Source organism: Fundulus heteroclitus, chromosome 19, assembly GCF_011125445.2.
Source record: "Fundulus heteroclitus isolate FHET01 chromosome 19, MU-UCD_Fhet_4.1, whole genome shotgun sequence".
NCBI classification, from domain to species: Eukaryota; Metazoa; Chordata; class Actinopteri; order Cyprinodontiformes; family Fundulidae; genus Fundulus; species Fundulus heteroclitus.
The window spans coordinates 26,523,632-26,550,270 of record NC_046379.1 but is presented as its reverse complement, the minus strand read 5'-3'; the positions used below and the strand labels follow the sequence as shown (position 1 = coordinate 26,550,270).

General features: G+C 41.8%; 1 protein-coding gene across 1 annotated transcript in view; it reads right to left on the bottom strand.

The window, feature by feature from the left end:
• Nucleotides 1-26,639, bottom strand: part of LOC105939562 (dynein, axonemal, heavy chain 2) — an 84,524-nt gene that overhangs the window by 12,122 nt on the left and 45,763 nt on the right. Inside the window, exons 49-77 of the mRNA XM_021308219.2 lie at nucleotides 24,247-24,471; nucleotides 24,027-24,131; nucleotides 21,787-21,975; nucleotides 21,574-21,659; nucleotides 20,376-20,506; nucleotides 20,139-20,288; nucleotides 18,439-18,606; nucleotides 18,164-18,324; nucleotides 17,941-18,080; nucleotides 15,531-15,663; nucleotides 15,311-15,450; nucleotides 13,717-13,927; nucleotides 13,527-13,643; nucleotides 13,302-13,443; nucleotides 11,750-11,919; nucleotides 11,466-11,582; nucleotides 11,215-11,379; nucleotides 8,606-8,728; nucleotides 8,338-8,486; nucleotides 7,320-7,386; nucleotides 6,637-6,787; nucleotides 6,398-6,546; nucleotides 6,126-6,259; nucleotides 5,435-5,579; nucleotides 4,659-4,864; nucleotides 4,396-4,522; nucleotides 4,040-4,226; nucleotides 668-816; nucleotides 371-554 (exon numbers count right to left, since the gene is read on the bottom strand). Of these exons, the coding sequence (XP_021163894.2) occupies nucleotides 371-554; nucleotides 668-816; nucleotides 4,040-4,226; nucleotides 4,396-4,522; nucleotides 4,659-4,864; nucleotides 5,435-5,579; nucleotides 6,126-6,259; nucleotides 6,398-6,546; nucleotides 6,637-6,787; nucleotides 7,320-7,386; nucleotides 8,338-8,486; nucleotides 8,606-8,728; nucleotides 11,215-11,379; nucleotides 11,466-11,582; nucleotides 11,750-11,919; nucleotides 13,302-13,443; nucleotides 13,527-13,643; nucleotides 13,717-13,927; nucleotides 15,311-15,450; nucleotides 15,531-15,663; nucleotides 17,941-18,080; nucleotides 18,164-18,324; nucleotides 18,439-18,606; nucleotides 20,139-20,288; nucleotides 20,376-20,506; nucleotides 21,574-21,659; nucleotides 21,787-21,975; nucleotides 24,027-24,131; nucleotides 24,247-24,471 (4,321 nt within the window). The remainder of the gene's footprint in view (nucleotides 1-370; nucleotides 555-667; nucleotides 817-4,039; nucleotides 4,227-4,395; nucleotides 4,523-4,658; nucleotides 4,865-5,434; nucleotides 5,580-6,125; nucleotides 6,260-6,397; nucleotides 6,547-6,636; nucleotides 6,788-7,319; nucleotides 7,387-8,337; nucleotides 8,487-8,605; nucleotides 8,729-11,214; nucleotides 11,380-11,465; nucleotides 11,583-11,749; nucleotides 11,920-13,301; nucleotides 13,444-13,526; nucleotides 13,644-13,716; nucleotides 13,928-15,310; nucleotides 15,451-15,530; nucleotides 15,664-17,940; nucleotides 18,081-18,163; nucleotides 18,325-18,438; nucleotides 18,607-20,138; nucleotides 20,289-20,375; nucleotides 20,507-21,573; nucleotides 21,660-21,786; nucleotides 21,976-24,026; nucleotides 24,132-24,246; nucleotides 24,472-26,639) is intronic.

The following is a 26,639-nucleotide window of genomic DNA, read 5'->3' as shown; positions in this document are numbered from 1 at the left end:
CTTGCAAAAGATCTTGTAATGTTACACTTTGTTATTGGTTTCACAAAAAAAGGAAATGCTAAATAATTTTAGGCCCCCACTTCGGGAACCCCTGGGATAAAAGGACAGTCAGGTGCACAGATGGATTTAAAAGTCACAGAAAGAGCTGATTGGAGCCGCTTAAATTTAGAAATGTAAATGTATCTTGCTTTTTTAGGCTAATGGGGAATAAAGCCTGGAAATACAAATATATTCCCATACTTATTCGCTCCCCCTCCTGCTTCTCCAGACCTGGAAACTAATTAAATCAAATTCTGCACTTTTTCTCCCAGACTGCGAATGGGTCTGAATGAATGACTCAGCTAAAATGACAGCAGCTGGTCCCTTTTACCGCTCTTCACTCCCTCCATTATCAGGCTCCTGGCGATGGGCGCCTGTCCCTGGCCCAGAGACAGAGCGTTAAAGCGTTTGCTCATGTCCGAGGCCTCGGCCAGCTGCAGCAGCGCTCCTGTGGGGTCCACTCCAGGAGACAGCACAAAGATCAGAGGAGTGCAGCAGGTGGACTCCTCCACCACCTGAGAGAGAACGCACAGGGAGTCAGGAGGAGGAAGTGAGCGTCCTGTTGCAGTTTTAAAACATTCGCAACAGTTGATGCCGCCGAGTCCAACGGACGGCAGCCGACACGTACCGCCTTCATGTCGAGGACGGGCGGCTCCACGAAGCAGGCCCCCAGTTTGTGAACGATGAAGGAGGTGATGCAGAACGACACGCGGTCCTGGCGTAGGGAGCGCACTATTAGCATCTTCTGGAGCTCGTTGTAGCTGTACTCCAGGTCACCTTGAAGACCAGAGGAGAGGTTTAGGGTGAGTGGGGGACTTTAGGGGCTAATCAGAGCAGACTGGAAATGAGACAGAGGCAGGAAACGCAAGCGTGCCTCTGGATTTCTGTTGTCAAGGATAAAAGTAAGTCTGTTGAATGACAATCAAAGGTTTTAAAACCCATTTAGACAGCCTTGATTCATAACAACTAAAAAACTATCCCCTCCTTTTTTTCAACAGGCGATCAAACACCTCACACGTTTTATGTTTTGTCTGGTCCATCTGATTTACTCTGCTGATAAACAAGAATGTCTGTAATTTGTGCTTCATTTATATTCAAATGAGCTTGTGATTGGGTTAGAGTCAGACTAAGCCTCACCGCCAACTGAGTTTCTGTTAAAGGTGGATTTGCATGGTTTTAATGATCGTTGTAGTCGTACTGTGATTTATGAACTGTTGTTACTATTTTATATTTATTATTTCACTAGTTTATTATTATTTTTTATAAAAGATTTCTTTTATCAGTGATTGAATATGCGGTGCAGTGCAGCTGATCCTTGTATCCGAGGCAAATTTCTCTCAAGGGAGACTAATAAAGATACTTTGACTTTGACAATAAGAGGTGAGGATGATTTGCTGTAAAGCAGTTGGGATAAAAAGGCGGAGGTCAGGAGAAGGTAATCAATCTCAGGATTGTCGACGTTCGAGAATTTAAAAAAGTCCATCAAAGAAAGACAAGACATTCATTATATACGTCTACATCAACAGTATCTACTGTCTTTAAAGGAACCTGGGTTGAGCCTAAACTACAGCTATTGTGCCACACAAATGTATTCATCAACATTGCACTTTTTAAGAGTTTTGCTACAGTGCAACCTCAAACTTCAGTGAACGTAATTGGGATTTTATTATTTTTGCTAATAGTGGCAAGCATTTGCTTTCCACCTCCCCCCTTTACTTTAATCTCCACACAGACTGAGCTTCTCTGTGAAGTTCTCAGGGGTCTGTTTGGGAACGTCAGAGAACGAACAGCATCGCAGAGACAGCAGACGGGTCAGAGATAGAGCTCTGCAGACCATAATGGCAAAACTGGGGCAATAAAACAATTCACAACACTTTGAATTCATCACAGGTCAGAGTTCAATCCGTCATTTCAAAATTAGAACGTTGACGGCACAACTGAAAAACCTATGGGGGCAAATTTGGAACAGGCTAACAAGAAGAACACCTTAGAACACTCTTAGAACACTAAGACTAAGAAAGTAGAGCACATAACACCAGTTCTAAAGTCCTTACACTGGCTCCCTGTATCTCAGAGAATAGACTTTAAAATACTTCTGTTAGTCTATAAATCCTTAAATGGCTTAGCTCCTAAATACATCACAGACTTGTTATCAGCGTATAAACCATCCAGACCACTCAGGTCTTCTGACTCCAGCCTGCTCTGCATACCTAGAACCAGAACCAAACATGGAGAAGCAGCATTTAGTTCCTATGCTCCACTTATCTGGAACAAACTTCCAGAAAACTGTAAAAGTGCGGAAAGCCTGAGTTCTTTTAAATCAAGATTAAAAACACATTTGTTTAAAATTGCCTTCAACTGTCCTAGTTAACTGAATCACCACTTTTTTGTTCTATTTTCTATCTATATTTTATTCCTACTTGCTTTTATTCTGTTTTATTTTGCTATATTTTAATCATGTAAAGCACTTTGCATTGTCTTTGTACTGAATTGTGCTATATAAATAAATTTGCCTTGCCTTGCCTTGCCTTGCCTTGCCTTGCCTTGCCTTACCTGTGGGGAGAAACTAGCACTACACGTCAAACTGAACACACCCTCCCTATGGTGAAACGGGGCAGCAGCGGCATCATGCTGCAGGGATCAGCAGGGGGACAGGGAGGCTGGTCTGAGTTTATGGGAGGAGCTAAATACAGGAAAGACCTGAGGACGGAGAATTTTACCTTGCAGCAGGACAACAACCCTAAACGTACAACCAGAGCTTCGTCAGTGCTTTGGATCAGAGCATATTCTGGTTTTACAACCACCCAGTCAAAGCTCAGACTCAAACCAAATAAGGAACCTGTGGAAAGTCTTAAAAACGATGTTCCCAGATGCTCTGCATCCATTCTACCTGAGCCTGGGCAATAGAGAGAAGAATAATGGGCAAAATTTTCCCTTTTATAAACGTGAAAAGCTGAATCTACACTTAAAGGGTGACTCAGCCCCAAAATCAACAATTTATTGCCAATAAACTGTTAACATGGTTGTCTACATATCATGGTCATTATTATGACAACTTAGTGCATATTTGTTGAAATCCTGCTTTTGTGTTGAAAACCGTCAGTATGGCGCCCTCCTAGGGTTAAACGGTGGTCTTGCATTGAATTTCAAATCCGTTTTGCTGTTGTTTCAAAAGTTTTTGTCACGTAATTTGGATAAACTGGCGTCAGTAGTACTGCTGCTGTGCTATATGGCAAAATGGTTTAACATGTATTATTACCAATATATATATATATATATATATATATATATGTCATTTTGATTCATTTTGACAAAACTAACAGTATGAATATTGGTTTAAAATATAGCTAATGTCATTAGCTCATGTCATTCTGACTAGTCAAAACTAAATCACAGGTATCTATGGTGACCCATGAATGGCAAAATAATTTGAATCTTACTAGGCAAAACTGAATTGCAGGTATCTGTGATTAGAGTTTCGACTTGTCAAAATCTAATTACATATTTTTTGAATAAGAGTCTTGACAAAGCAAAATTATGTTGCAGATATCAGTAATTAATATTTAGTCTAGTGATTAAACGTTAATCATATTGCCAAAGGGCCGTCTCACAGACAGCTGCTGCCTCGCCCTGAAACACGCCTCCACTGCCTCAGCAGCACCGGCTTTGGGTGTTGCTCAGTCAGCACCTTGAGCCAGCGCCTCAAAGTGATAAGGCTTTGGCCAGCTGGGCTCCACAAAGACTCCCTTAACGTCCTGGAACGAGGGGGGTGGCCACCCCCTGGTGGCGCCCCTGTTTGCAACTGTGTTTTCGTTTTGTGTCAAACTCCTCATCAAATACAACCTGACTTTTAGTTGTACCGTGATAAAAGGTGTAAAGGCTCAAGCATTATCAAGAGGCACTGAGAAACATTCAACAGACTTTCCTGCACATCGACCAACCGTCTGAGCTTGAGTTCACACGATTCTAACAGGAAGAAAGTCCGACCGGCGGCACAGACCTGGCAGTGGTGCTCTCTCTGGCTCAGGGTTGGTAAACCAGAGGTTCCAGTCTCGAGGATAGTGTTCAAAGGAGGCCACGATGCCATGAAACTTGGGTAACTTATCCAGCTCTATGATGTTGTCCCAGGACGGGTCTGACAGCCAGCTGGGGAATGGATTATCCATCCGAACGTCCTTATCAATAACCTGTCAACAGACCGCAAGTTAGACTACCTTCTCCAGCCAGCCAATACAATCATGTTTTAGAGGCAGAGACAAGCTAGTATGGATCATGAGGTTCGGAGCCTTTGAAAGGGAAGTGCTTCGTCCTGTTGGGCTACTTTGAATCAGATCGCGATGTTTGTGTGTTTCTTACGATTCCTCCTCGAAGAAAGAAGCTGTACTCGTCCATGTTGAGCTTGCCGGCCACTTCCAGGATTTTGACGCACATCTGGAAGCTGAAGAGGAGCTTGTGGGCCTCAAAGAGTCCCCGACAGGTGTACCTGAAGCAGACACGGCCAATGAGGAGAGAAACGCAGCATCAGCCAGAGAGACTTAACAGAATGAAGCTGAAGTCCATGAAAGGTAGCTAAATTCCCCAGAGGGCGTTCACTTTAATGCATTGGTAGCATCGTTCACCTGTAGACGGCGTAGGTGTGGTAGTCATTGAGGCTGTTAATCCGATCCTCGAGCTTCAAGGTGTAGGTCTGCTTGCTCTTTGTTATGCTGAGGGTGAACAGGTTGATATAGGCGTCCAGGGAAAACTGATACATGGGGTCAATGAGGCCCATGTCGTTTAGGACGAAGAAGAGAATTGAGGCTCGTTGAGCACATGGACGGTACGCCTGTTGGGAGAGCAAGTGTACGGCTGCTTATGATTGTCAACCAAAGCCAGAAAATCTCCTAAATCCAACTTATATCCCTAGTAACCACACTTTGTACCAGGTAAAAACATACAGAGTATAAACTAGTTCAAGCTTTAACACCTTGTGCCACCTGGCGTAGGACTCTGTTCACAGTTTTTGCATCGGTGCAGAGTTCATTATAAGTGTTGTGCGCTTTGGGGAGGGGAGATTTCGTCTAGGAAGTCATCTAAATCTGTCAGAAGCCAAGGAGGAGGTCGAGAGGTGAGCGAGCGTTTTCAGTCGCTGCTCCCAAATGTTGGAAAAAGGTGCCACTGCAAATCAGACAGGCTGACTCACTTGCTGTTTTTAAATCTTCTCTTAAAGAACATTATTTCTCCTTGGCTTTTTAACTCAGTTGGAGAAGTTGGTATTTATTTTTTTTCACAATTTTTTATTTTATAATTTTTATTGTGGCGTTGATTTTAAAATGCTTCAGAAATAGAGTTGTATTGTATTTTAACTACTTTGTCTCAGTTCTCCATCTTGTCTACACCATTCCCCCGTCCTGACCTCTCTGGCCGAGTCGATCTTCAGCTTGGTCTGTTCGCTGCTCTCCAGCTGCTCTGAAACCTTGCTGGCCGTCACTTTGGAAGCCTGCAGGGTGTTTACCAGCTGTACGTCATCCAGCAGAGAGCCACTGGCTTCGTTCAGCAGCCTGGTGAGATCAAACAAACCCAAAGGACATCAATGCTTCAGATAGTATGCAATTTATAAAAATATAAATAAGTGCAGCACCCTTCAGAATTACTGGAACCGATAGTAAAGATTTGCACAACCTTCTTAAAACAACCAGATAGTCTTGAGTCATTTGTCTTCACTTATGCTCTCTTCTCTTTGGCTCATGCTATGGTGAATAATTATTCTCTAAAATGACCCAATGATGACTTGATCTCAGTTATTTCAAAGAGTTCATGGTGCTGCTCAGTCAGGGCATTTAGGAAATCTAACAGTGACAGATCCTTCATTGTATTTAAGAGATGACATAAAGTGCTTTATATATTGTACATACGTACATTCATCAACCTTTAATCTTGGTCTCATCTGACCAAGGTACATGGCTACAGGTAAACTTCATATGTTTGCATTTGTGATAGACATAACCTTATACTCGAGCTGCAGCTGCTATAAGGGTTACAATTCACTCATTTTGTCCTCTGAGTACAGATGTGAAAAGGTCTAAGAAAGAGTTGTGTGTACAAACCTGAGGATCTCATCCTCCAGGTCCTGCAGACTCTTCTTGCCAGCAGCAATGCTGATGACCAAAGAGTCCTTCTGCTGCTCCAGTTCTGGACGCTCCTTACGCACCACGATCCCCAGCAGCTGGGCTTCCAGACCCTACGCTCCAACAAACGCCGGAGTCAAGCTGACGTTACGATACAGCTTTTGGAAACCGCACGGGTTCACAAATGAGCCGAGGTAACAAAAACATAACGCACAGAGAGCACATTCCCCCACTCAGACGCAAACACACACCTGCTCCTTGACAGCGAAGTTAACTATGGTGGTCTTTGAAGAAATCTCCGGTGTGTAGTGGGGATTAGACAGCTTGGTGGTGATATAGAATCTGAACTCGGGATTGTATTCCAACTCCTTGTCGCCGAGCTTCAACAGCAGCCTGCCACCTGGGAGGAGGCAACCCCGAGAAAAAAGTCACAAATCTGACATTTGCATAAGTTAAATCCCACCAAGTGTTTTGCGCAGGTGAGTCAGACCTATACGCGTCAGGGACTTGTTGAGAACAGGGTTGAGGGAAGGATCTATTTCCTCCTGGACGTTCTGCAGCAGAACAGGATTCCCAAACTGGATGGCATTTTCTAGCACCCGGATGTAGTCTGGCATTTGAAAGTCGATTAGTTTTAGACCCTGGACACAAAGGAACCAGCGTGTCAAACACAGTCACAAATGGCTTTTATACGATCACACACAACAACTTAGAGTGAAGTAGTGACTGACGACAGAAACGAGCCAAAGATTCTCACTGAATGGCCTAAAAGCTGAATTTATTGAATTAACGTCATCTACAGTGGATATTAGATGGCAGGTTTCAGCGGTCAGACCATAATAAATTAAATACATTAAAAAAGTTCATCGTGTTTACTTCAATACATGGCTGGAAACAAGGTTTTGCAACAGTATATGTAGGTTTTTATCATTTTCCATTAAAACAGCATTTTATCAGGAAGCCGTAGTCTTTTGTGTGCATCTGTAGACAATATGTGGCATCTTTAGCTACTTTACAAGAAGCCAAATCCTCAGCGTATGATGTTGAGAAACCAGACTGCACTTTAAAAAGTAACTAAAAACAGGCCAAAAAGAGAGGAAATTGACTGAGAATCCCACTGTCGGAGCAGGAAGAGAGAGACGAGGACACAGAAGAAAGCGGAGCCGTTTTCACCTTTTCCATCTCCATATTTTTGATCCACTTCAGAGCCTGGCCTTGAGGGTCTACTATCAGTGGCCATCTTAAAAAGTGGGGAGAGAGGAAGTCATTTATGTCACAGCGAAGAGTAGTAACAGATACAGCTACGGCCAAAACTGTGGAAGTGACCCAAATGCTGGGCAATATATGCAGTGATATTCCATAAATTAGAATAGTCGTTCTGATGAGGCTCATTTGTCAGATTAAAAGTACCATTTGAGGAAAAAAAAAACTTGAAACAGATATTAAACATACTTTTCTCAAAGCCTATATTTCTGTATCAAAACTGTTCTTGGTCTGTCGTAATACGCTAATGTTAAATGTTATGTTATTATTAGCTGTAAGCGGAAAATCAATATAATCCACAAAAAAATGACATTTTATATATAGAGCATAAATGGAGCATGAATCCCTATCTATGTTTCTGATTGGGTAAATATCAAATTTCAAAATCCACAAATCTAACTTAAATTAATCAAATTTGCCTTTGGGACTAATAAAATATTTTTTTAATTGCATTGTTGAGAAGAGTAAAGCTTCATTCAGCAGTTTTGTTTCATGCTGAATTTAATGTTAAAATATTAAAAGCTAATTATTGAAGGTCCATATGATAATTTAGACCTAAACACAAACAGTGAAGGTTTGGTATTGCGGCCTTCAGCAACATACAGGGATAGAGGAGCATTACATGTCATGGATTTGATGAGAAAATGTCTACTTCTGTCATTAGAGACTTCAAACCTGACTGTGACTTGGAAAAGTTACTACTACTACTACTAATAATAATAATAATAAGATAAAGTTTGTTTCCATGTAATTAACTGAAGAAATTTAAGTAATCATTAAAATATTCTTCTTTTACTATTAGCCTTTTGATACTTTGCAGCCTTAGTTTTTGTCATGAAAGTTCCTGCATTGCTTTTAGAATGTTTTGCTAAGTTTGCAAAGCAGAACATTATTGTAACCGATGCAAGAAGCTGCTGTGTGTTCTGACCTGTTCCCACGCGTGATGATGACTCCATTCTCAGTGGAGAACGCATCAGAGGGCAGCCCCTGGATATTCCAGCTCCTCACCGCTGTTGGTTTGGACAGAAATACCGCAAAACTGAATCCTGGGGAACATTGGATCTGCAAATCCTGAACCTGAGCCGAACACACAGACAGAACAACCAAAAATGCCACATTCACTCCAGGATGAGTTAGTGCAAAAGAGTCTGTTTAAAAACCAAGTCTCATGTTGAAGGGGAGCGTGTTTGTTGGACCTCTTTCATCCAGATAACGAGCAGCTCGTCTCTATAATTGGACAGGAAGGGCCCCATGTAGGACAGGAACGAAGAGGCGAGCAAGCAGTCTCCAACAAGGTATCTCATGTTTTCCTCAAGACCCTGCAGCACATTCACAGATCATGACAGAGTGCACACCAGCCTGGATGCTGGTTTACCACAAACTTAGGTAAAAAAAATAATTATAACATAATATTATAAATTATATATTATGAGAATTTGAACATTTCTCCATATTTAATTTGACATTCATCCAGTAAAATTCATTTGAATCTGTTAGATGATCCCGCAAGATTCAGCTCTGAACTCTTGCTCGGCCTGCCATGATTCAGTTTGTGAAGGAGTCAAATTATGAGACTGACTGAGATTTAAAAAAAAGTATATAGTTCTTTAATAATTAAAATAAATGTAAACTTTGAGGAGTTGCGTAGGAAGAACAGGACATTGAGCAAGGCAGAGTAACGGGCAGCAAACGGCACTGAAACTGAAGGTAAAACAGAGAATGATGCATGGATAAAGAAGGAAACCAGCAATGGACATAGATAATGAGGGACGTGTGGAGAATGACAGAGTGGAGGTGAGCTAATCAGGAGATTATGGGAAGCAGGTGGAGCAGAAGGAGCACAGTGAGACTGAGGATAAGAGTCCAGTTGGCACGAGTGGAGCTGAACTGAGACAAAGATTTCTAACCAGGTACAAAGGAAAACACTGAAATAAGAGAAATGCATCTCAAAGCACAAAGAACAGAACACAAGGAATAAACTAATAATAATAAAACAAAACATAATAAAACAACAGGGAAATACGGAAACACGAACCCAAAACCTCTCAACGAGTCCTTGTTAAGTAAATTTTGGATGTAATCTTGGACATAGAGCAACGCTGAAAAATACATTCTCTGTTCATTTTTAGTCTCCAAGTAGACAAGGCTTTGGATAAAATCTGATTGGTATATTTTTAATTGTTGTCCCTGACAGAAACCCCTAGAACCATTTGTAGAAAATGAACCCCTAAGCATCATAACGCTACCACCATAATTCACTGTGGGAATGTTGCTCTTTGGTCTTGAAGATAGTTTTTTTTTTTCCAGCAAACATTTATTTTGAAATCCTTGCCCAAAAGATGAACAAAATGCTTTTAGGAGAAAACATTTCTTTCTCTTAACTCTAGTAATTAGACATTATCTATCCCTTTGACTTAGTGGATAAAGTCGTGCAGCTCCTTAAATGTGGTTCTAGACATCTTGGAAGCCTCACTGAACAATTTCTCTCTTGTCTTTTAACTTGTATTGGAGAAATATCCAGATTTTTAGTAAAGTCAATGCAGTCTCACATTTTATCCAATAACTGACAGCTTTCTTGATTTTTTAGTGTAATATATCTAAATAATGATCTGTGGATCTTTTGTCCCATTTTCCCCATGGATACCTTAACAGGGAGATACTTCTGATTTCTTGCAACATATCTGTAAAATATACGTTAAAGGTATATAGCCACATTATATGCCTATACCAAAAAGACCAAAATCCAGTTGATTATGATAAAATAAGGCTATATACTCCAAGCGTCCGTCCAGATAGTGTACAAAAATACAAAAATAACAAAGACTACACCAGCAGCACATCTAATCTTTCAGAAAAACGTTTTATGTAACCAGAGTGAAAACTAAAACAAAACATTAAATAACGGTAATATGTACCTTTTAAGCTAAAGGATGCAAATGACATAATAAAGATTTTTGATGACTCAGATTCACTGTAAATGATGGCAGGTGTGAACTTGAAAAATGCTGCAATTAAATCCAAAGGTGCTTCAACAATGCAAAGTATGTGACTGTATATGAATATATGGGACTATAATATATATGGGACATCTCAGAGACCCATCTTTTTCACAGGGTATGTAGACTTTCTAGAGATTTAGGAGCACACTGACATGGATATTCTTACGTAGGAACCATGACACTTCTGAAAAAGATGACGTGTGACCGACAAGTTCACTGGAATCTACCGGATGAGCAACGATGTTTAGGTTGAGGATGCATGTTGCTGAAATCTTCACAACAGAGCCAGTACACAATAACTCTCAGAATGACGTTGCCCTTAAACATCATTATTACCTTCATTCATATACTGTCTGTAATTCATTCAATGTGATTTATATGTTTACAGGCCTATAAAAGATGAAAGGTTTACTTATGTGTAATAGTTGGAGTCTCTGCCACTGTCTAGTTTTCTGTTTTGGGTTCATTCCCGTTTGATTTCTGTTATTGTTTATGTTCTGTCTCTGGTTTGTTTTTTAATTTCTGCTAGGATCTCGGCACTGATGCCTGATCTGATTATACACTCTGCACACCTGCTCAGCTCCACCCCGCCTGCAATCATCTCTCACCGGTTTCACCTGTTTCCACCTCCATATAAACTGTTCAGACCAGTCATCAGTGCCAGATCATCATTCCGTGCTTTATTGGACCTCAACGATCAGTTGAAGTATCCATTTACATCCTAATCTGCCATGTGCAGTAAGACGTTTCGAAAAGCAGCAACTCTTTTTTTCAGCGTTAAGACTTCAGTTGTGTGTCAGGCTTACGGTAACTCTCTCCTCCCAGCGGACCCTTTCCCCGGCCAGTCCCGTCACCAGTTTGTCCGCTCGGTCCAGTTTCAGCTCCATCTCCTCAGATTTCTTTCTCAAGGTCTCCTTCATGGCCAGCTTCTCAGCATGTTGCTTTTTAAGCTCGTCTAGCTTATCCGCCACCTGTACCCCGCACCCGCCCACAAAAACTCAGTGTCACGTCTCTTTGAAATGTGTGAGCGTCAAAGTAAAACCGCTTTCATTCGGACCTCTTGTAGCTTTTTCTGCGCGTCGGCCAGGGCAGCTTCCTTCTCTGCTAACTGACTCATGGCAGTGTTCAGCAGCGCCCGCTTCGGCTCCACATCCCGGTAGATGCGTCCATACACCTGGAGAGACAAAGGTCGTGCATAGATTTACAACGAAGGACTCTTGCATATGGAGGCCTTTTTTTTGCTGAGCGGTAACGGCATATGTAACGACTGGAACCAGCTATTCAGCAATAATCACAAAGCGCTCTGTGCATGGTGCTCTGCGGGCATCAACCCCTCCTTACCTCCATGGCTCTGACCCACATGCAGAGGGACTTAGCAGCGAGGGACACTTTCCCGATGATCTCTGGATGGAAGTCCCCCTGCCGGCAGTACTGACCGATCCTCTTCAAAACGCGGTCCGATATATTGTCCTTGTCAAAGTTGATCAGCGTCTTGATGAAGTTGGGCTCGCCTGCCGGAAACAGCACAGGGTCATGATCCGTGCTTTCCAAAGCAACACGCACAGACGTCGGTAGAAGTGTCGGCACCACCGTTAAAGCGCTGCAGGAAAGCAAAAGATTGAAACCCGACTTTGGTTATGGTAGCATCATTTTTACGGTGAAATGTTACAGACCAAAGCTGCCCTTTTAACTCCACACTGAGTTAATTTGTAGTTATACTCCAGATTGTTTGTGCTTTTGCTGTCAAAATGAATGTGAATTAAGTAGTTTTAATTAGAATACAGCACATATGATTAGGGGTTCATTTGAGAACATTTCATAGATGAGGCCTTTATGTATCATCGCCCCAAACAAGCGGCGGCTGTTGTGACCGCGTGATGTTGTCGGGCGCCTAAAGTGCCGTAATAAAGTGAACCAAATGAAATGAAGGTGTGAGATTTTTCTTCATTCCTGTGTGAAAGGACTCGTTGTACTCCTCGCAACGAACACTTCACGAATGGAGCAAGACCGGCGTGGAAAACTGCGAGCTTATTTCTATTCTCAGGGAACTTCAATTGATAACATTGCGTCATGAACTCTTTGAAGCACCAGATGATTTTAAAGGCTCTATATCATTCTTTTTAAGCTTTCCATAGTCAACTAGAGGCATATGTAGGATGTAATATTGCCTTTGGCACCACAGAGTATTCTTTGTTTGAAACATTGTTTTTTCCTCAGGAGCTATTTTTCCAACGCGGTAGAAAGAAGCTAGCCGCCACTGCAATGTCACCTCTCCCCATGTGGGGTCGCCCTAGAGCCGCTGCAGCATGATATCAAAAGGAGCTGTTGCTGTCGCTGTGCAGATTAGGGGCTAAAAGAGCCACTTCGTCCCAACTCTGAGCAGAAAGGATCATGTGGTGGTTAAAGGACCGCTCTATGCAGACCAGTCGTAGCCACTTGTCGTCCAGGTCAGGGAGGAGCTGGATTCACGAGGATTACTTAGGCATGCATGAATCAAGCAAATACCACTTCGGGCATGATTTTGATGAAGGATTGGCATCATAACATTGTTAAAAGCTCGAAGTAGTTGATATTGCATGGCACTTTAAAAGACTGTCTGGTGGAAAACTAAAACTGAATAAACCTTGTTTTTTTTTTTAGGAGGATATTGACCCAAAAGCTGTGGCCAAATCAACAGAAAAATGCTTCACAAGATACAGACTCAACCTTTCTCCGTGGTCATCTTGCACCAGTCACCACAGAAATAGCCAAATCCTGTAAAATTACTGAGCCTGGCGATAAAGTGCTTCTCATTCTGGTTGTTAAACAAACATGTTCCACTCTGCTAATACAGGACTCCTTCTTTCCAAACATGTCAGCCGGTGTGAAGTTCTGCCCCGTTGCCGCCTCTCACCCAGCTGTCTCTTGGCTTCGGCCCAGGTCGGCTCTTTGCCAAGCAGGGTCATGACGGCTTGCATCACAGTCTCCACCAGCGCTGGAGGACGGCCGTAAGACTTGATCTCTGTCATGTCCTTCTTATTCAGAGACTCCAGGGCCTGAGAGCGAGGAGAGGAAAATGAGTGGCAGTGCAAAAAAAAAAAAATCGAATGAAGGCGTAATGCGATGGAAGCTGAGCAACCTTCAGGGCCTCCTCCAGAGCAGGCAGGGCCTTGTCCAGCTCCGTCTGCGCATTATCAGCCATGGCTTTACACTGAAACTCCTCCGCTTGGATTTTCTCGCTATTCTCACCCACCCTCTGAACAAAACCACACCTGTCACTGCATCTGCTGGCGGATAATTGCTCACCGACACGTCTCGGCGACACTTACCCTCTGCTGTTCATCAGCCTCCGCCTTTTGCTTTAAAATGACGGTTAAGTACTGGTCGCACTGCTTCTGGAACTCCACCACCTGCTTCTTGGCCTCCTCCAGCTCCACGCTCATGGCCTCCACTTTCTCCCGGGTGTCGCTGATTTTAAAAAGGCCGTTTCGCAGCTTGCTCACCTGCTCCCCCAACTCGCTGCGCTTTTCCCCCAACAGCCTGGGGAGAAACAAACAGAACCGTCGCTCACGGTAGGTGGTGGTGGAGGGTGGGTATGGTGTGGTGTAAAAATCCAGATGTACAGTTATGGACCCTCGAATGCGAAGTATCAGCCTTAAAGATGTGAGAAACATCAACTTTTAGTATCTGTGAGCTCCACAAATAATGGAAGAAGACAAACTTGTGAACTTTGATGCCTGTATTTTATTTGTATGAAAAAGAAAACTCTATTACAAATTTAAGGGTTCTGTTTGCGGTTGCAGACCAAGTTTAAAGACCACGGGTCAGGTTTAGTTGTCCGGAGATCAAACGGGTAGTTGAATCAGTATTTTCTAAATGTTTGCATGAGTTTCCATTCAGTAAGCAAAAAAAAAAAATACTGATGGTTAAAATGTTAAAAACCAGGTGTGGTTTGATCAATCAAAGACAAATGAACTGAATATAATTCAAAACAGTGTAAAAATAAAGCATTTTTTAAAGAGTTTTTTCACACTTATCCTGAAACCTGAAAAATTACAAAAGCAAATCCCAGACTTTTGTAGACTGTGAGTCTAGTGAATACGGCAAGGTGTACTTAGTTTCTCCCATGACTGTTTATTTCTGTATAAACCCAGAGGGGAACATTTATGATCCCTGTAAGAATTGGCTTGTTGATTCTTGTGGTGTTTGGTTTGTACGCACACTACCGTTCACAAGTTTGATGAGACCCAAAAAACTTGATGCACTGCAAAAACGGATCTAAAAATAAGTAAAATGTTCTTAAAGTTAGTATATTTGTTCTTCATTTGAGCAGGTAAATAATATCATTTGCCAATGGAATGAGTATTTTGACCCCTAAAATAAGATAATTAGACATCCTGCACTTGAAATAAGATGATGGAGATGACTTGTTCCTATTTTAAGTGCAAAAATCTTATTCCATTGGCAAATCATGTTATTTCCCTGCTGAAATCAAGGACAAATACACTCATTTTAAGAACATTTTACTTATTTTAAGTTCCGTTTTTGCAGTGTGTTTGTCCAAGAAAACTCCGATTTTATTTACTGGATGGGGTGACAGCATGGGGTGGGATTGAAACATCCCCCCATGCTTCCTGCAGCTCCTCCCACAAATGGACTGGCTCGGTGGGCACTTTTTATGGGATCAAGCTGCTCCCAGAACAGCTCAGTAGGGTTGAGATCTGTTACTGTGCTGGCCGCTCCATTATAGGCAAAATACCATACTGACAATGTCTAGACTGTATGTCTGACTAATTTTAAGTTATTTTAATTGAAGAAATGTTTTTTTTTTTCATTAAAAATATAAGGAAGTTTTTAAGTGATCCCAAACTTCTGAGTGGTAGTATCCTGTAGGCATGAGTGCGAGGGTGAGAAACGGCGTACTTCTTATATCCAGACACCAGCTCCAGGTAGTTGGTGGGGGTTACGTAATTATATCTCTTCAGCTCCACCTTCATCCTCTGGGAGACCTGTGCCACAGACTGGTGGGTGGTCACAAAGATACCGGCGACCTTCCTGTGGATCTACAACAGAAAGCGGCACGTTTGAAGACGGGCTGAGAGGAAACGCCGACGGGAAAAACAGGAATCTGCTCGTCGTTTACCCCTTCCACAGAGCCCAGGTCCAGTCCGTCCAGGTACCTCTCCGCCACCTCCAGCAGGGCGTCTTTGGGCCACTCAGAAAACCAATCAATGGTGGTGCAGTTTACTATCGCTGGGTACTGCAGGATGCGGTTCCTGTTGGAACACGGTCATAGATTATTTGTGGAGTCACGCTGTGTCAAACAGTGTCGGCTGAGGAGCAGAGAAGCACCGAGCAGAACCAGACGGATTTCAGTTTGGTTGTTTTAACAGTTTCGCAGCAAAAACCACCAACAGCCGCGTCGTCACTAAGTGTTGAAACTAACATTAGCAACAGACAAAGCAACAAAGCAGCTACTTTGTCAAATAAACCAGATGACATCAGCTCGTCAGGCTCCTCTTTATATTTTATAAGTGGTAGAACCAAAGAGTAATACAATTAAATCTAGTCCAATGAAATATTTGGCTGCTATTTAACGGCTTTTATATTAGGATTTGGTTGAGATTCTCCACTACGGCTCACATCTGTTTAAGAGAAAAACGACATATTTTACAACAGCGTCATAGTCTCTGATATTTCGGGTGATTTTAAACATAATGACCCCACTTCAGGCTAAATTGACATTTCTACCTTGATTTTAAAAATATCTAGAGCTAAAATTGAAACGCTACTTTAAAACAGTAACTCAACACACTGATATGTGTCCTGTCTTTTTCCTAATCTGCCTCTCCATCCATTTATCCATCCATCCATCCATCCATCCATCCATCCATCCATCCATCCATCCATCCATCCATCCATCCATCCATCCATCCATCCATCCATCCATCCATCCATCCATCCATCCATCCATCCATCCATCCATCCATCCATCCATCCATCCGGTCATGGGAAACCCAGACATCCCAACCACCATTACGTTTTAGGTGACAAGAGGGAGAAGGGGTATAAATAAATAAGTTTGACTTCTTCATACACCTTTTCAGACACTTACTACTAATCAAGGTAATATCTGAGGTTATACCTGCAGGTTTATAAATAGGAAATGTTTTCTTTTGTTTTTATTATTTTATATTTATGTTCAAGTTCAAATACCGATATGTAAGGTGGCATTGGTGCTCATACCGATGTATATGCATGTGTTCATTGAAATTTTCTTGTAATTTTGTTTATCGGTCACTTTTTTTTTTTTTAGTTTGGTGGAATTGTCTGTCTGAAATAAATTCATTCATTCATTCATTCATTCATTCATTCATTCATTCATTCATTCATTCGTCCATTCATTCATTCCTCTCCCTGGGATATCTGACATGTCTGATGTGTATTTGTGCATTGAGATTTCAATTAATATAAGCACCAACGTTAAACAACAGGTATAAGTAATGGCGCATCAATAATTATATTTTAGCAGCATTAATAATAAATAATTTAGCATTTTTGTTAAAATAACAACAATAAAAAAAAGCATATTTTTTATATTCCTACATATTTCTATATTTTAAACAGTTTAAACTGTTAACCCTATCTTTATTCAATAAAAGGTTGTCATACCATATCTGCCTGTGCCCTGTTTGGGGCGGGGGGAGGGGGGGGGAGGGAGGGGGGCATCATATCTTTTTGTTTTCCTTCCATAAAACTACATTTAGTTTTTTTCTTTTAAAAGGATGGAGTAATGTCACCGGCAAGCTTTTACTAGTATGCCACGCAAGCTCCAAACAGACCTCTACTGTCCCTTCCCATTGCGAGGGACAAGCTAAGTGTAGCGTGTAGTCAACAGGTCACACAGGGAGGGGTGATCAGCCACGACAATGGAAAGTGCCAGAGCTGCCAGTCCAATTAGCAGGAGCACGGGTGGCCGTCGTCCTGTGGTCCAGAAACCACACAGGTGTTCTTTTTGTGAACAGCGGTGCTTGCAGCAACGGCAAGTCTTGCTGCAAAAAAACACTCCTGTGAGATGATTTTCTCCTGTTGACTCAGAGCTCCTCATTGTTCCCGCCATCAAAACATAAAAAAACAATCCCTGCTGTAACGCTTCAGCTTGACTGGATCAACGGAGCAGCAATAAAGCATATTTATTCTGTCTCTTTTCTCCGTGTTTCTGCACATCTGTCTAGACAGAACACCAAACTTCTCCCGACACACATTTCCAGAGGTCTCTGGCCGTTTAAAACATTAAAACGTCTAAAGTGGTCAGGCTTTGTATACGGAACCAGAGAAATCAGCAGACACTGAGGGAAGGAGGGAAGCGGTGTTGGTTTTTCGTCAATGAAAAATGTGGCGGACAATAAAAGATGGACAATTTAGCGCTCGGACATATTAGGAATGCAAGCCACATGGGCATGACTTTGATTTGGTGTCTTTTTTTTTTTTTGGCTTTAACACCTCACAATAAACGCGGTGTAAACAACGTATCACCCGTTCATGGGCTATACCTGAAGGGTTCTCCCACTGGGCTCATGCAGAGAACTATGTGCAGGTTGTTCCTGACTCGTTCGATCAGGTAGCTGAACAGCGAATCAGGGGTCTCCACCACCTTTTCCTTCCTGGCAAACTCTGACAGCGCGTTACACACCTACGAAAAAAACCCCAACAAAACAGTGACGGTCCATGATGATTATAACCTGCAACTAGACGTGCGCTATCGAGGACACGCACCTCTACGAACTCATCTGGCTTGTAGAGGTTTGGCACTTCTCCAGAGCTCAGGATGTTGTTGATGTCCTCCAGGAAGGCTTCGTCCACAATCTGCGTGTCGTTGAAGAGAAAGACCGTGGGCTTGTTGTCCACACCGGCTAGACGGTAGAGCTTCTTGATGTCTGAGATCAAGCACAGGAGCGTTGGAAACGTACGAGAAAGACGATGAAGCCTAAATTAAAATAACAGGCGGAAAGGAGGAGCTCGCCCAAGAACCGCCGCCGACTAAGTCGAACCTTCTCTGAACTCCTGCTTGCGGTACTGTTTGGTCACTTCCACCTGGAAGACCTGGTAGCCACAGATGAAGGCGGCCATCTTGGAGATACTCTGTCTGCCGGAGCCCCCGATACCAACGAGGAGCATGTTGCCCCTTAGCTGGCTGATCACACGTACGACGCGGGTTACTGTGGAGAGGAAGACAGGGCGAGGGCAGAGACACAGGGAGATGAAGCCAAGGCTTCCAACAACACTGCTCAATAAATAAATAAAGGAACACCATCAGATCTCAACTGGAAAAAAAAAAACATCATGCTGGATCTTCGTATTGATAGGGGACGGGTAATGTGTGAGTGACAACACGGTGACACGTCATATTGTGAACATGAGAATCATCAACTCACAGAGGGCTTAATCTGAAATCACAGAGAGAGTGAAACTGAGAAGGTAATGCAGCAGGCCCTTCCAATTTGCTGAAATGCCAATGAAACAGATGGTGTTTTCCTGTTAATTCAGGGGAGTGTAGAGGCCAGTCAATAATATCGGTTCCTTCATCTGGATCTGGGCCTTGGGATGCTCCAGGAGGAGCCCAGGACGCGCTGCACCAGGGAAGGGTCTAACAATAGATCTAGGGAGGCCTAATGGCAGTCAGGGCGCCATCGTTTATCCTCTACAGACCCCCCACCAAACTGATCAGGCTGATAAATGCTGAAGGCAGCATAACGCCCACCGCAGCTTCTCCAGACCCTTTAACGTCTGTCACATGAGATTAGGGTGAACCTGCTCTCGTCTGTGAAAAGAACAAAAAAAAATTTGACACCTTGTAATAATTAACAAAATTCCAGGTCACTCTGAAGCCGGGCTTAGACTGTACAACTTCTTTGCCCTGCGTCGTGTAGTATCCAGGGGGTAACGAGGGCCGATTAGCCTCTCACGACCACATCCCCCTCAGGAGTTGTACGGTCGGATGTAAATCAAACACGTTTGAAATTCAGTCGGCCCTCTTGAGGTGATCGTGAGCGCCTCCTGCTGTTGAAGCAGAGATAGGAGCGTCTACCAGCCGATTTCCCCCAAACCTTGGGCATGTGCAAAAAACAAAATTATTCTTCTCAGACGAAAAGATAGGAGTGGAGAGAGAAACATGGCGGCGGTACGTGTGTCAAGGCAGCGCAATTCGTTCTAGTGAGCCTTATATTTAACAGTGAGCATTGACACTTCCATCTTTTTCTTCTTCTACTGTTTACGTTTGGCTTCCGGATAGACGAGTCTGACAAGCGCTATCTCTCTACGGGGCTGAGTCCGACGTGTGGTTTTTGGACGTACGGTGTGAGCAGTCAGGTCGCATCAGAGCGTCGGGCCGTACAGTGTGAGAACAGATTTGGTGAGCTGTGAACTTTTAAACCCTGTGGTTTCATCGTACAGTTTGAGCTGTATCAGAGTACAACCATTGAAAATATCGTACAGTGTATGCCCGGCTTGAGGAAAACTCAGGTGTGAAATGTTTTATCGTTCCTTATAAATGGAAGCAGAGCCTCAACATTTTGGAAAGTACTTGATTTCCACCAAAGCCTGTTGACATGGGGATGAGAGGCCCAAGTACAGTAAAACTGTCCTCAGAAGTCTACTATGGAAACTTGAGCATATTTATCTTTTTGTGACGCACAGATTTAAAAGGTAAAGGCAAAACTGTGGATATTGTGAGCTGTGTTTTCAGATTTACTGTGCTCGATGGCGTCTCTGAAGAGCACGAGGCTCATGGGAACAACTCCAGGCGTCAGGTTGTAATCCTCTAGCTGCGTTTCCATGAACTTCTTCAGCGTCTTCACGTCCACAATGTCTTCATATGCAGAGGAGTCACTCATAAAATCCCCTGATCGACACACAGACAGAAACAAAGACCTCTCCTCCGTAATCTTATCGCGGCAGTGATTAGAACTGGACGAGCGGTAACACATACCAAATATGGGCGGCTGTTTGTTTGGGCAGATGTTGTGGAAGGTGAGATTGAAGAGAGAGGCCAGCTTTTCCTCCAGCAGAGCTATGAAGGTGTTTATGTCCCTTTGGTCCACGAGTCGATCCGAGAACACCCTGAAAACACAGGCTGAGTGAAATGGTTTTCATTGGATTAATGACTGCGGAGCTTTGAACATAATAGCATTGCCCTTTCTTGGGGGGGCGGGGGGGGGGTAGCAAAAGTTTTGCTACTTTAAGCAGAAAGGAGTCGTCAATATAAAAGAATCTGGGCAGGCTGGTACACAAGGCCTCTGTTTCCACTGAATCCTCACTCTTGTATCTAACTTTTCTCTACAACCGTCCATTCAGCTTCCTTTCTAACGGTAAAGTGAAGACCAGGATGGACCTCTCCTAACCGAGGACCAATCCACACTCATACTCTCTCTTCACAGAGAGATGAAGAAGTGTATGCAGTTCTATCAGCGCAACAAGGAGGCTCCTAGCACGAGAGGATTGGGACCCAGCGCCCTAATAACTCACAGCATTACCTTTTAGAAACTGTTTAAATAGACTTTGTGGTGCTAAAAAAGGGTGACTGAGCATGAAATAATTTATTTGGGGACTACATTTATTTTATTTGGGTGAGTTGAACACACAATAAATCTTGTCAAGGTTGAACCTTAAAGGAGCAAAAAGCGATATTTCACCACGAGGTGCAACTTGAGCACTTTCTGTAGACCAAAACAAGCGGTGTATCAAGCCACGCCTCTCTCTCTAACTAGCTCCTGCACTTGGAACCCATTTCCCCTTCAACCCTATCGGCTCATATGAGCCTATTTGCAAATTATAAATACCCAGCAAAACTGCAACATGTCTAGTGAAGATGTAAGTAACTCATAAGTTTATAATGCTCTTAGCAAGAGAACGTTTTGATTCGATCGGTGTGCTCTCCACCATTTTGCGCCTGGCAGGTGGCATTTAATGGGCAGGAAGTGGGCAGCTGAGCCGGCCCGGCTACGTAAACAAGAGATTGGAGAACAACACAGAGAGATGGTGTGAGATGTTTAACCATAGTCCATCTAAAAAGATACTTTTAGTATCTTCGCAAAACTATTTTTTAATTCCATCTAAAATAATTTAATATTGCGTATTGCTCCTTTAACAAATCGGAGAGATGTGCCAGAAAGTGCATCTCAGTTTACCTGAAGCACTCATGGATCCACAGTCTGGTGACGTCATTCTGCGTGTCTTGGTAGTCCGGGTTAAGTCTTAGCAGACCTTGGAAAACCTGGAGATGATAAAAAAAAGAAAAAAGCTGAATGTTAGAATGAAAATTCTGAAAAGACCCGTTTGATGTTAAGTCAGTCGTTTTTTTTTTCTTCTTGAATTCATTCTGCAGCTCATTCTGTGCGTACCTTGGAGATGTCTCTGAGGTTGAAGAGGTAGTGTATCTTGGCCGGAGTGGGCAGAAAAGCCGCAGTGACGGCATTATAGAGCTCTAAAGTGGCCTGGGTCACCATATCTCCTACTGGCTTTACCTCCTCCTTAAAGACCTGCAGCTTCTGGTTGATCATGGTGCTGAAAATGCTCTTGATCTGGGACTCCTGTGTGCAGAGATGTCAAAAATTGGCTAAGACAAGGAAAAACGTCACTTTTTTTTTTTCCAAGGACATCCGTTCCCTGCCATGAAGACAAAGTGTTTGCATCATGTGTCACGCTGTGCAGCTGCTATTTCCCTAATCTGATCTAGTTTGATGAAAAAATGAGGATTGTTATTTCTGAAGATTTGGCGAAAATATGCAACAAAAAACCCTTAAAACATGATTCTACTATAACGTCTTAATAAAAGCAGTTGCCCTTAAAGAAAACCTAAATTATAAGATTCTTCTGTCAAGTAAAATTGATATGGAAAATGTAAGAGTTGAATTGAACTGGTTAGCCAGAAGCAGAATTTTAATCTGAAAGATAAAGAAGAATCTGGTAAGGGGCACAGGTCTGGTTGTTTAATAACCAACACCAGTATAAAATCTACTGCAGGTAGTTTCATATAGTCCATGCATCAATTTGTACTGGCCATGATGACGCTTTACTTATTATAATTGACTTATTTAACAACTAACTGTTTAAATGAATGCTCTATCACAGGGGTGTCAAGCTCATTTCTATATTGGGCCACTTTGGCATCATGATGTCATTAAAATGGCGGATTGTACGTGTACAGATGATACTTTTGATTTTGTAATTTCATTCCAGTTCACATAAAAAAAGTCCTAAATACACCTCTTTCTGAAAGAAGCTCAAAATTGGCGAAATCTCATTATCCGAGAGTGATTTTGTTTGAAAACTTTAATGTACATGTTTTGTATAGCCCATTGACATATCCTAACTTGTTTCAATAGAAGTATAATATGTCCCCTTTAATTATGGTAATGAATAAAATGTTAAGCTGAATAGAAAAATAATCAATGATTAAAGGGACAAATTTAATAGTTTGATATTTTTTGTGTTTCTTTTAAAAATCTGTCACTTAAAAATAGTTTAGAGACTAAAAACATAAATAGTAGCACAATGTTTTTTTTTATGAAGGAAGAAATAAAATATAAAAACTATATTATATGCTATTATATAATGTCCTGACAACACTTTAGTTCAAACGTAGGATGCTTTTTATTTTAGAGAACATTCTGACTTGGCACTTTCAGTTATGAAGTTTTTAAGCTAACATTTTTAAGCTCGTGATAGCAGTGCTTGAGACGTCAGTAATTTGTGTGGACAAAACCTACAGAAAAAAAGTTGTTCTCCTGCTTCATAAACTAAGTGCTGCACTCTGAAAACAATGGTTGCTGATTTTGAGTGTTAAGTTACATATAACAGGGGGCTGTCAATACTTTCCATTATATTTTATGAATTTCACCATTTTACCCAATTTTTAACACAACAATTGAGTGTTTTAAGAGTAGTTCAAACTACTGTATGATATGATCCCAGTGGTCTTTGAAACTGCCTTGAGTTATTTGTTGTAAATCGGTGTTACATAGGTAAACTACACTAAAAAGTGCAACGTTCTCAGCTCTGCTGTGCGTCCGTTCCCTGCTGACATCGCTCTCTGCTCCCTGAGCTACGCCTGCAATTTCCCCTGAGTGCCGACACGTGCAGCAGCTCGACTTACTGGAGCTTTCGCTCCTGGGTGGAGCACTACTTATACCTGGCTCCCCCAGTATGCAGGCGCCAGATTCTCGAATACCATTTGTGCGTGTAGACCTTCCAGCGTTAACAGCTGTCTGGACGCAGCTGTTACCTTTCTTTTCCAGCAAACATCAGTGAAAAAGTTCAAAAACCCTTGGATCAACACTATAAACACAGACTCCTGGGGTAACATTCACAAACAAAACTCACAAATCTTTGACATCCCAGATTCATTGAATTCAACAAATTTAAATAGAGCATTGTAACATAGAAATCACTGGGCCCTACTAATAAAAAATAACACAAACACTTTGCACTGGCAGACCGTCCTCCTTATGTTGGGGTAATATAGTAAATTAAAATAAACAAATAAGTGGTACAATTACCATTTATCAAAAGTATCAATTTGATTAAACAATACCAGAAGTGCTGTGTTTCTTATATTCATACAGAGATAAGCAGGACTTACATTTGGAAAGGTCATATTGATGAGGTTGAAACTACTTTGAAATCGAGCAGAGATCTGAGTCCTTCCTCCACCAGGAGGTCCCATGGATGCCAGCAAGAACATGTCCTGACACAGAGAAACTCTGTCATTAAAATCCATCAATGAAATAATAAAACTACATCACAATACCGTAAGCACTGAGGTATCCGACCACAGACCTCCTCAATATGACACTACTCACCTTGACATACTTTAGTGTCTGCTTCTTGCGGTCGTACCAGAAGCCGTAGTCGATCCAAAAGCGCAGCAGCTCCAGCGGCGGCTGGGAGCCAAACAGGTCGTGGGCCGGCATGTTGAGGTCATCCAGAAAACACAGCATCCGCTTCCCGCCAACTGGGAAAAACACGTCTTTGGTTCTCTTCTCTGTCCGGCTCTCTATGATGGCCTGGATGTTGTTGGAGGTTACCTGGACACAAACGGAAAAAAAAAAAAAATCAAATATTACAAGCTGCGTTTGAGCCTTTCTTCAAAAGTGAAATCACAAAACTCTGCCTGGCTGCAAACATGCAACAGTTCGGCCACAATGAGCCTTTGTTTTTCGATAGTCAAATTTAAGGATCTTTTCAAACCCAAACATGGTAAAGGTAATGTCCAGAGCGAGAGATATCACTTACCAGACTTTAGAAATATATATCTTAAAGAAAAAAGGATTATGAGTAAGGGGGCGGAACAAATTTTTAGTAAGCAGAAAGCAGTTAACAATAAGGAGAATGTGCAAACCGTTCTGTAAATTTGTCGAAGAGTATTGATGAAAACTTCCAACATTGCAAGAATATAAATATAGAGATTCAAAGGATTGTATAAAAATATCTGTATTGACAAAAACACATGGATATATCAGAGTTTTACGCAAATACTGCTGATCTGGTCAGCTTCCAGTTGTGTGATCAGGCTGGATGGTTTTTATCTGTTTTGGTTGATGATCCATGTAGTAGTGTGCATATCTTATAGGAGATGGTCTGCAGTTATAGGTGTGGATGTTGTAGACTGCACAACAACACCTTGTATCGGTACATTTGAGGATAGTTTAGACTGGATAGTTGTGACATGGACAACAAATTAAAGGTGGAAATATTTATATTCTACACTGAAATGCACAACGTAGGATTTAAGAGACATTTTCTTCTTCCTTCATTTCGAACTGAATGTGAAGGTTTTATTTTATGTTTTATTATTATTCCTATTTTACTAACAAAAATCTGCACACATTTTTTTTAAATAAAAAAATGTCATCCATTCAAATTTAAAATAAAAATAATTAGCCTGCAGCATGGCTTGTGGTTTAGAAAGCCCTCCACCGAGATAAGGATGCCTAAAATACCTGAATTTATTAAAATGCATCTCTCATCAATAAATCAAACAATCAATTAATCAATCAATCAATAAATAAAATACCTAATATCTAGTTTAAAAAAAATCAAACATGTGGAAGAATTTTCTTTGAGAGCAGTGGTTTCCAAACTTTTCGGCAATTGGGCCAAAAATTGTTAAATCGAAAGCACTCCAGGGCCATAAAATGAATCAAAATATATAACCAAAAATATTGTGAGTTTCTTTTCACTTGTCTATAACACGTTTACAGTAATTAAAAATAAAAAAGTTTCCATCTGCTAGAGCCACCAGTGCTAGCCAAATCTTTCTTAAAATGGTGTTGGAGGGCTACACAAAATCAGCACAAGGGCCACACTTGGCCCCCGGGCCACACTTTGGAGGCCCCTAGTTTAGAGGATACCAAAATGAAACTTCCTGGCCTAGATGCAAAATGTTATGTCTGGCAGAAAGGTAAAATCCAGATAAATATACCACCACCACCAGAAACCACGGTGGGGGTGGTACCGCGCTTTGAGGACTGTAGTCAGAGATAATGGGAAGAGGGATGGAGGTCAATACATGGCAACCTGGAGGAAAACCTGTTAAAGGCAAGGCAAATTTACTTGTATAGCACATTTCAGTACAAAGACAATGCAAAGCGCTTTACATGATTATAACATAGGAAAATAAAACAGAATTAAAGCAAGTTGGAATAAAATGTAGAAACAAAAGCAAATATTGTTAAAAACAGTTGGACTACAAAGTTGAACTAATGATTTTTCAGTCACGTCATGCTTTTAAGCCCATATTTTTCATCATGAAATCAAACTTTTCACCCTCGGGAAAAGACTGGCCCGGGAAACTTTGCCTTTGACCCATTATATGGACTTCTCTGCATCCAGACCCTCTTTTTTATTATTATTATCTGCAAATGACTTTAAACAGCCAGAGCTACAATAGAACGGCTTAGATCAAAGCATATTCATGTGTTGGAATGGCCTAGTCAAAGTCTAGGCGTAAATCCGATTAAGAATCTGAGGCAAGGTGATAAAATTAGATTTAGAAACACGGAAAACTTCATCCACTCCAAGACATAGAACCAAAAGAGTGTCAGCTGCAGCAGGAGGTACATCTACCACGTAGCGACTCGGGGGCGGCTGCTTATAATTGCATGCCGCACCTTTCAGATTTTCATTGTAAAAATAATCAGAGAGAATGCCTCGCTTTCCTCCTACACTTGTGTGGTACTGTACATTTGTCTAC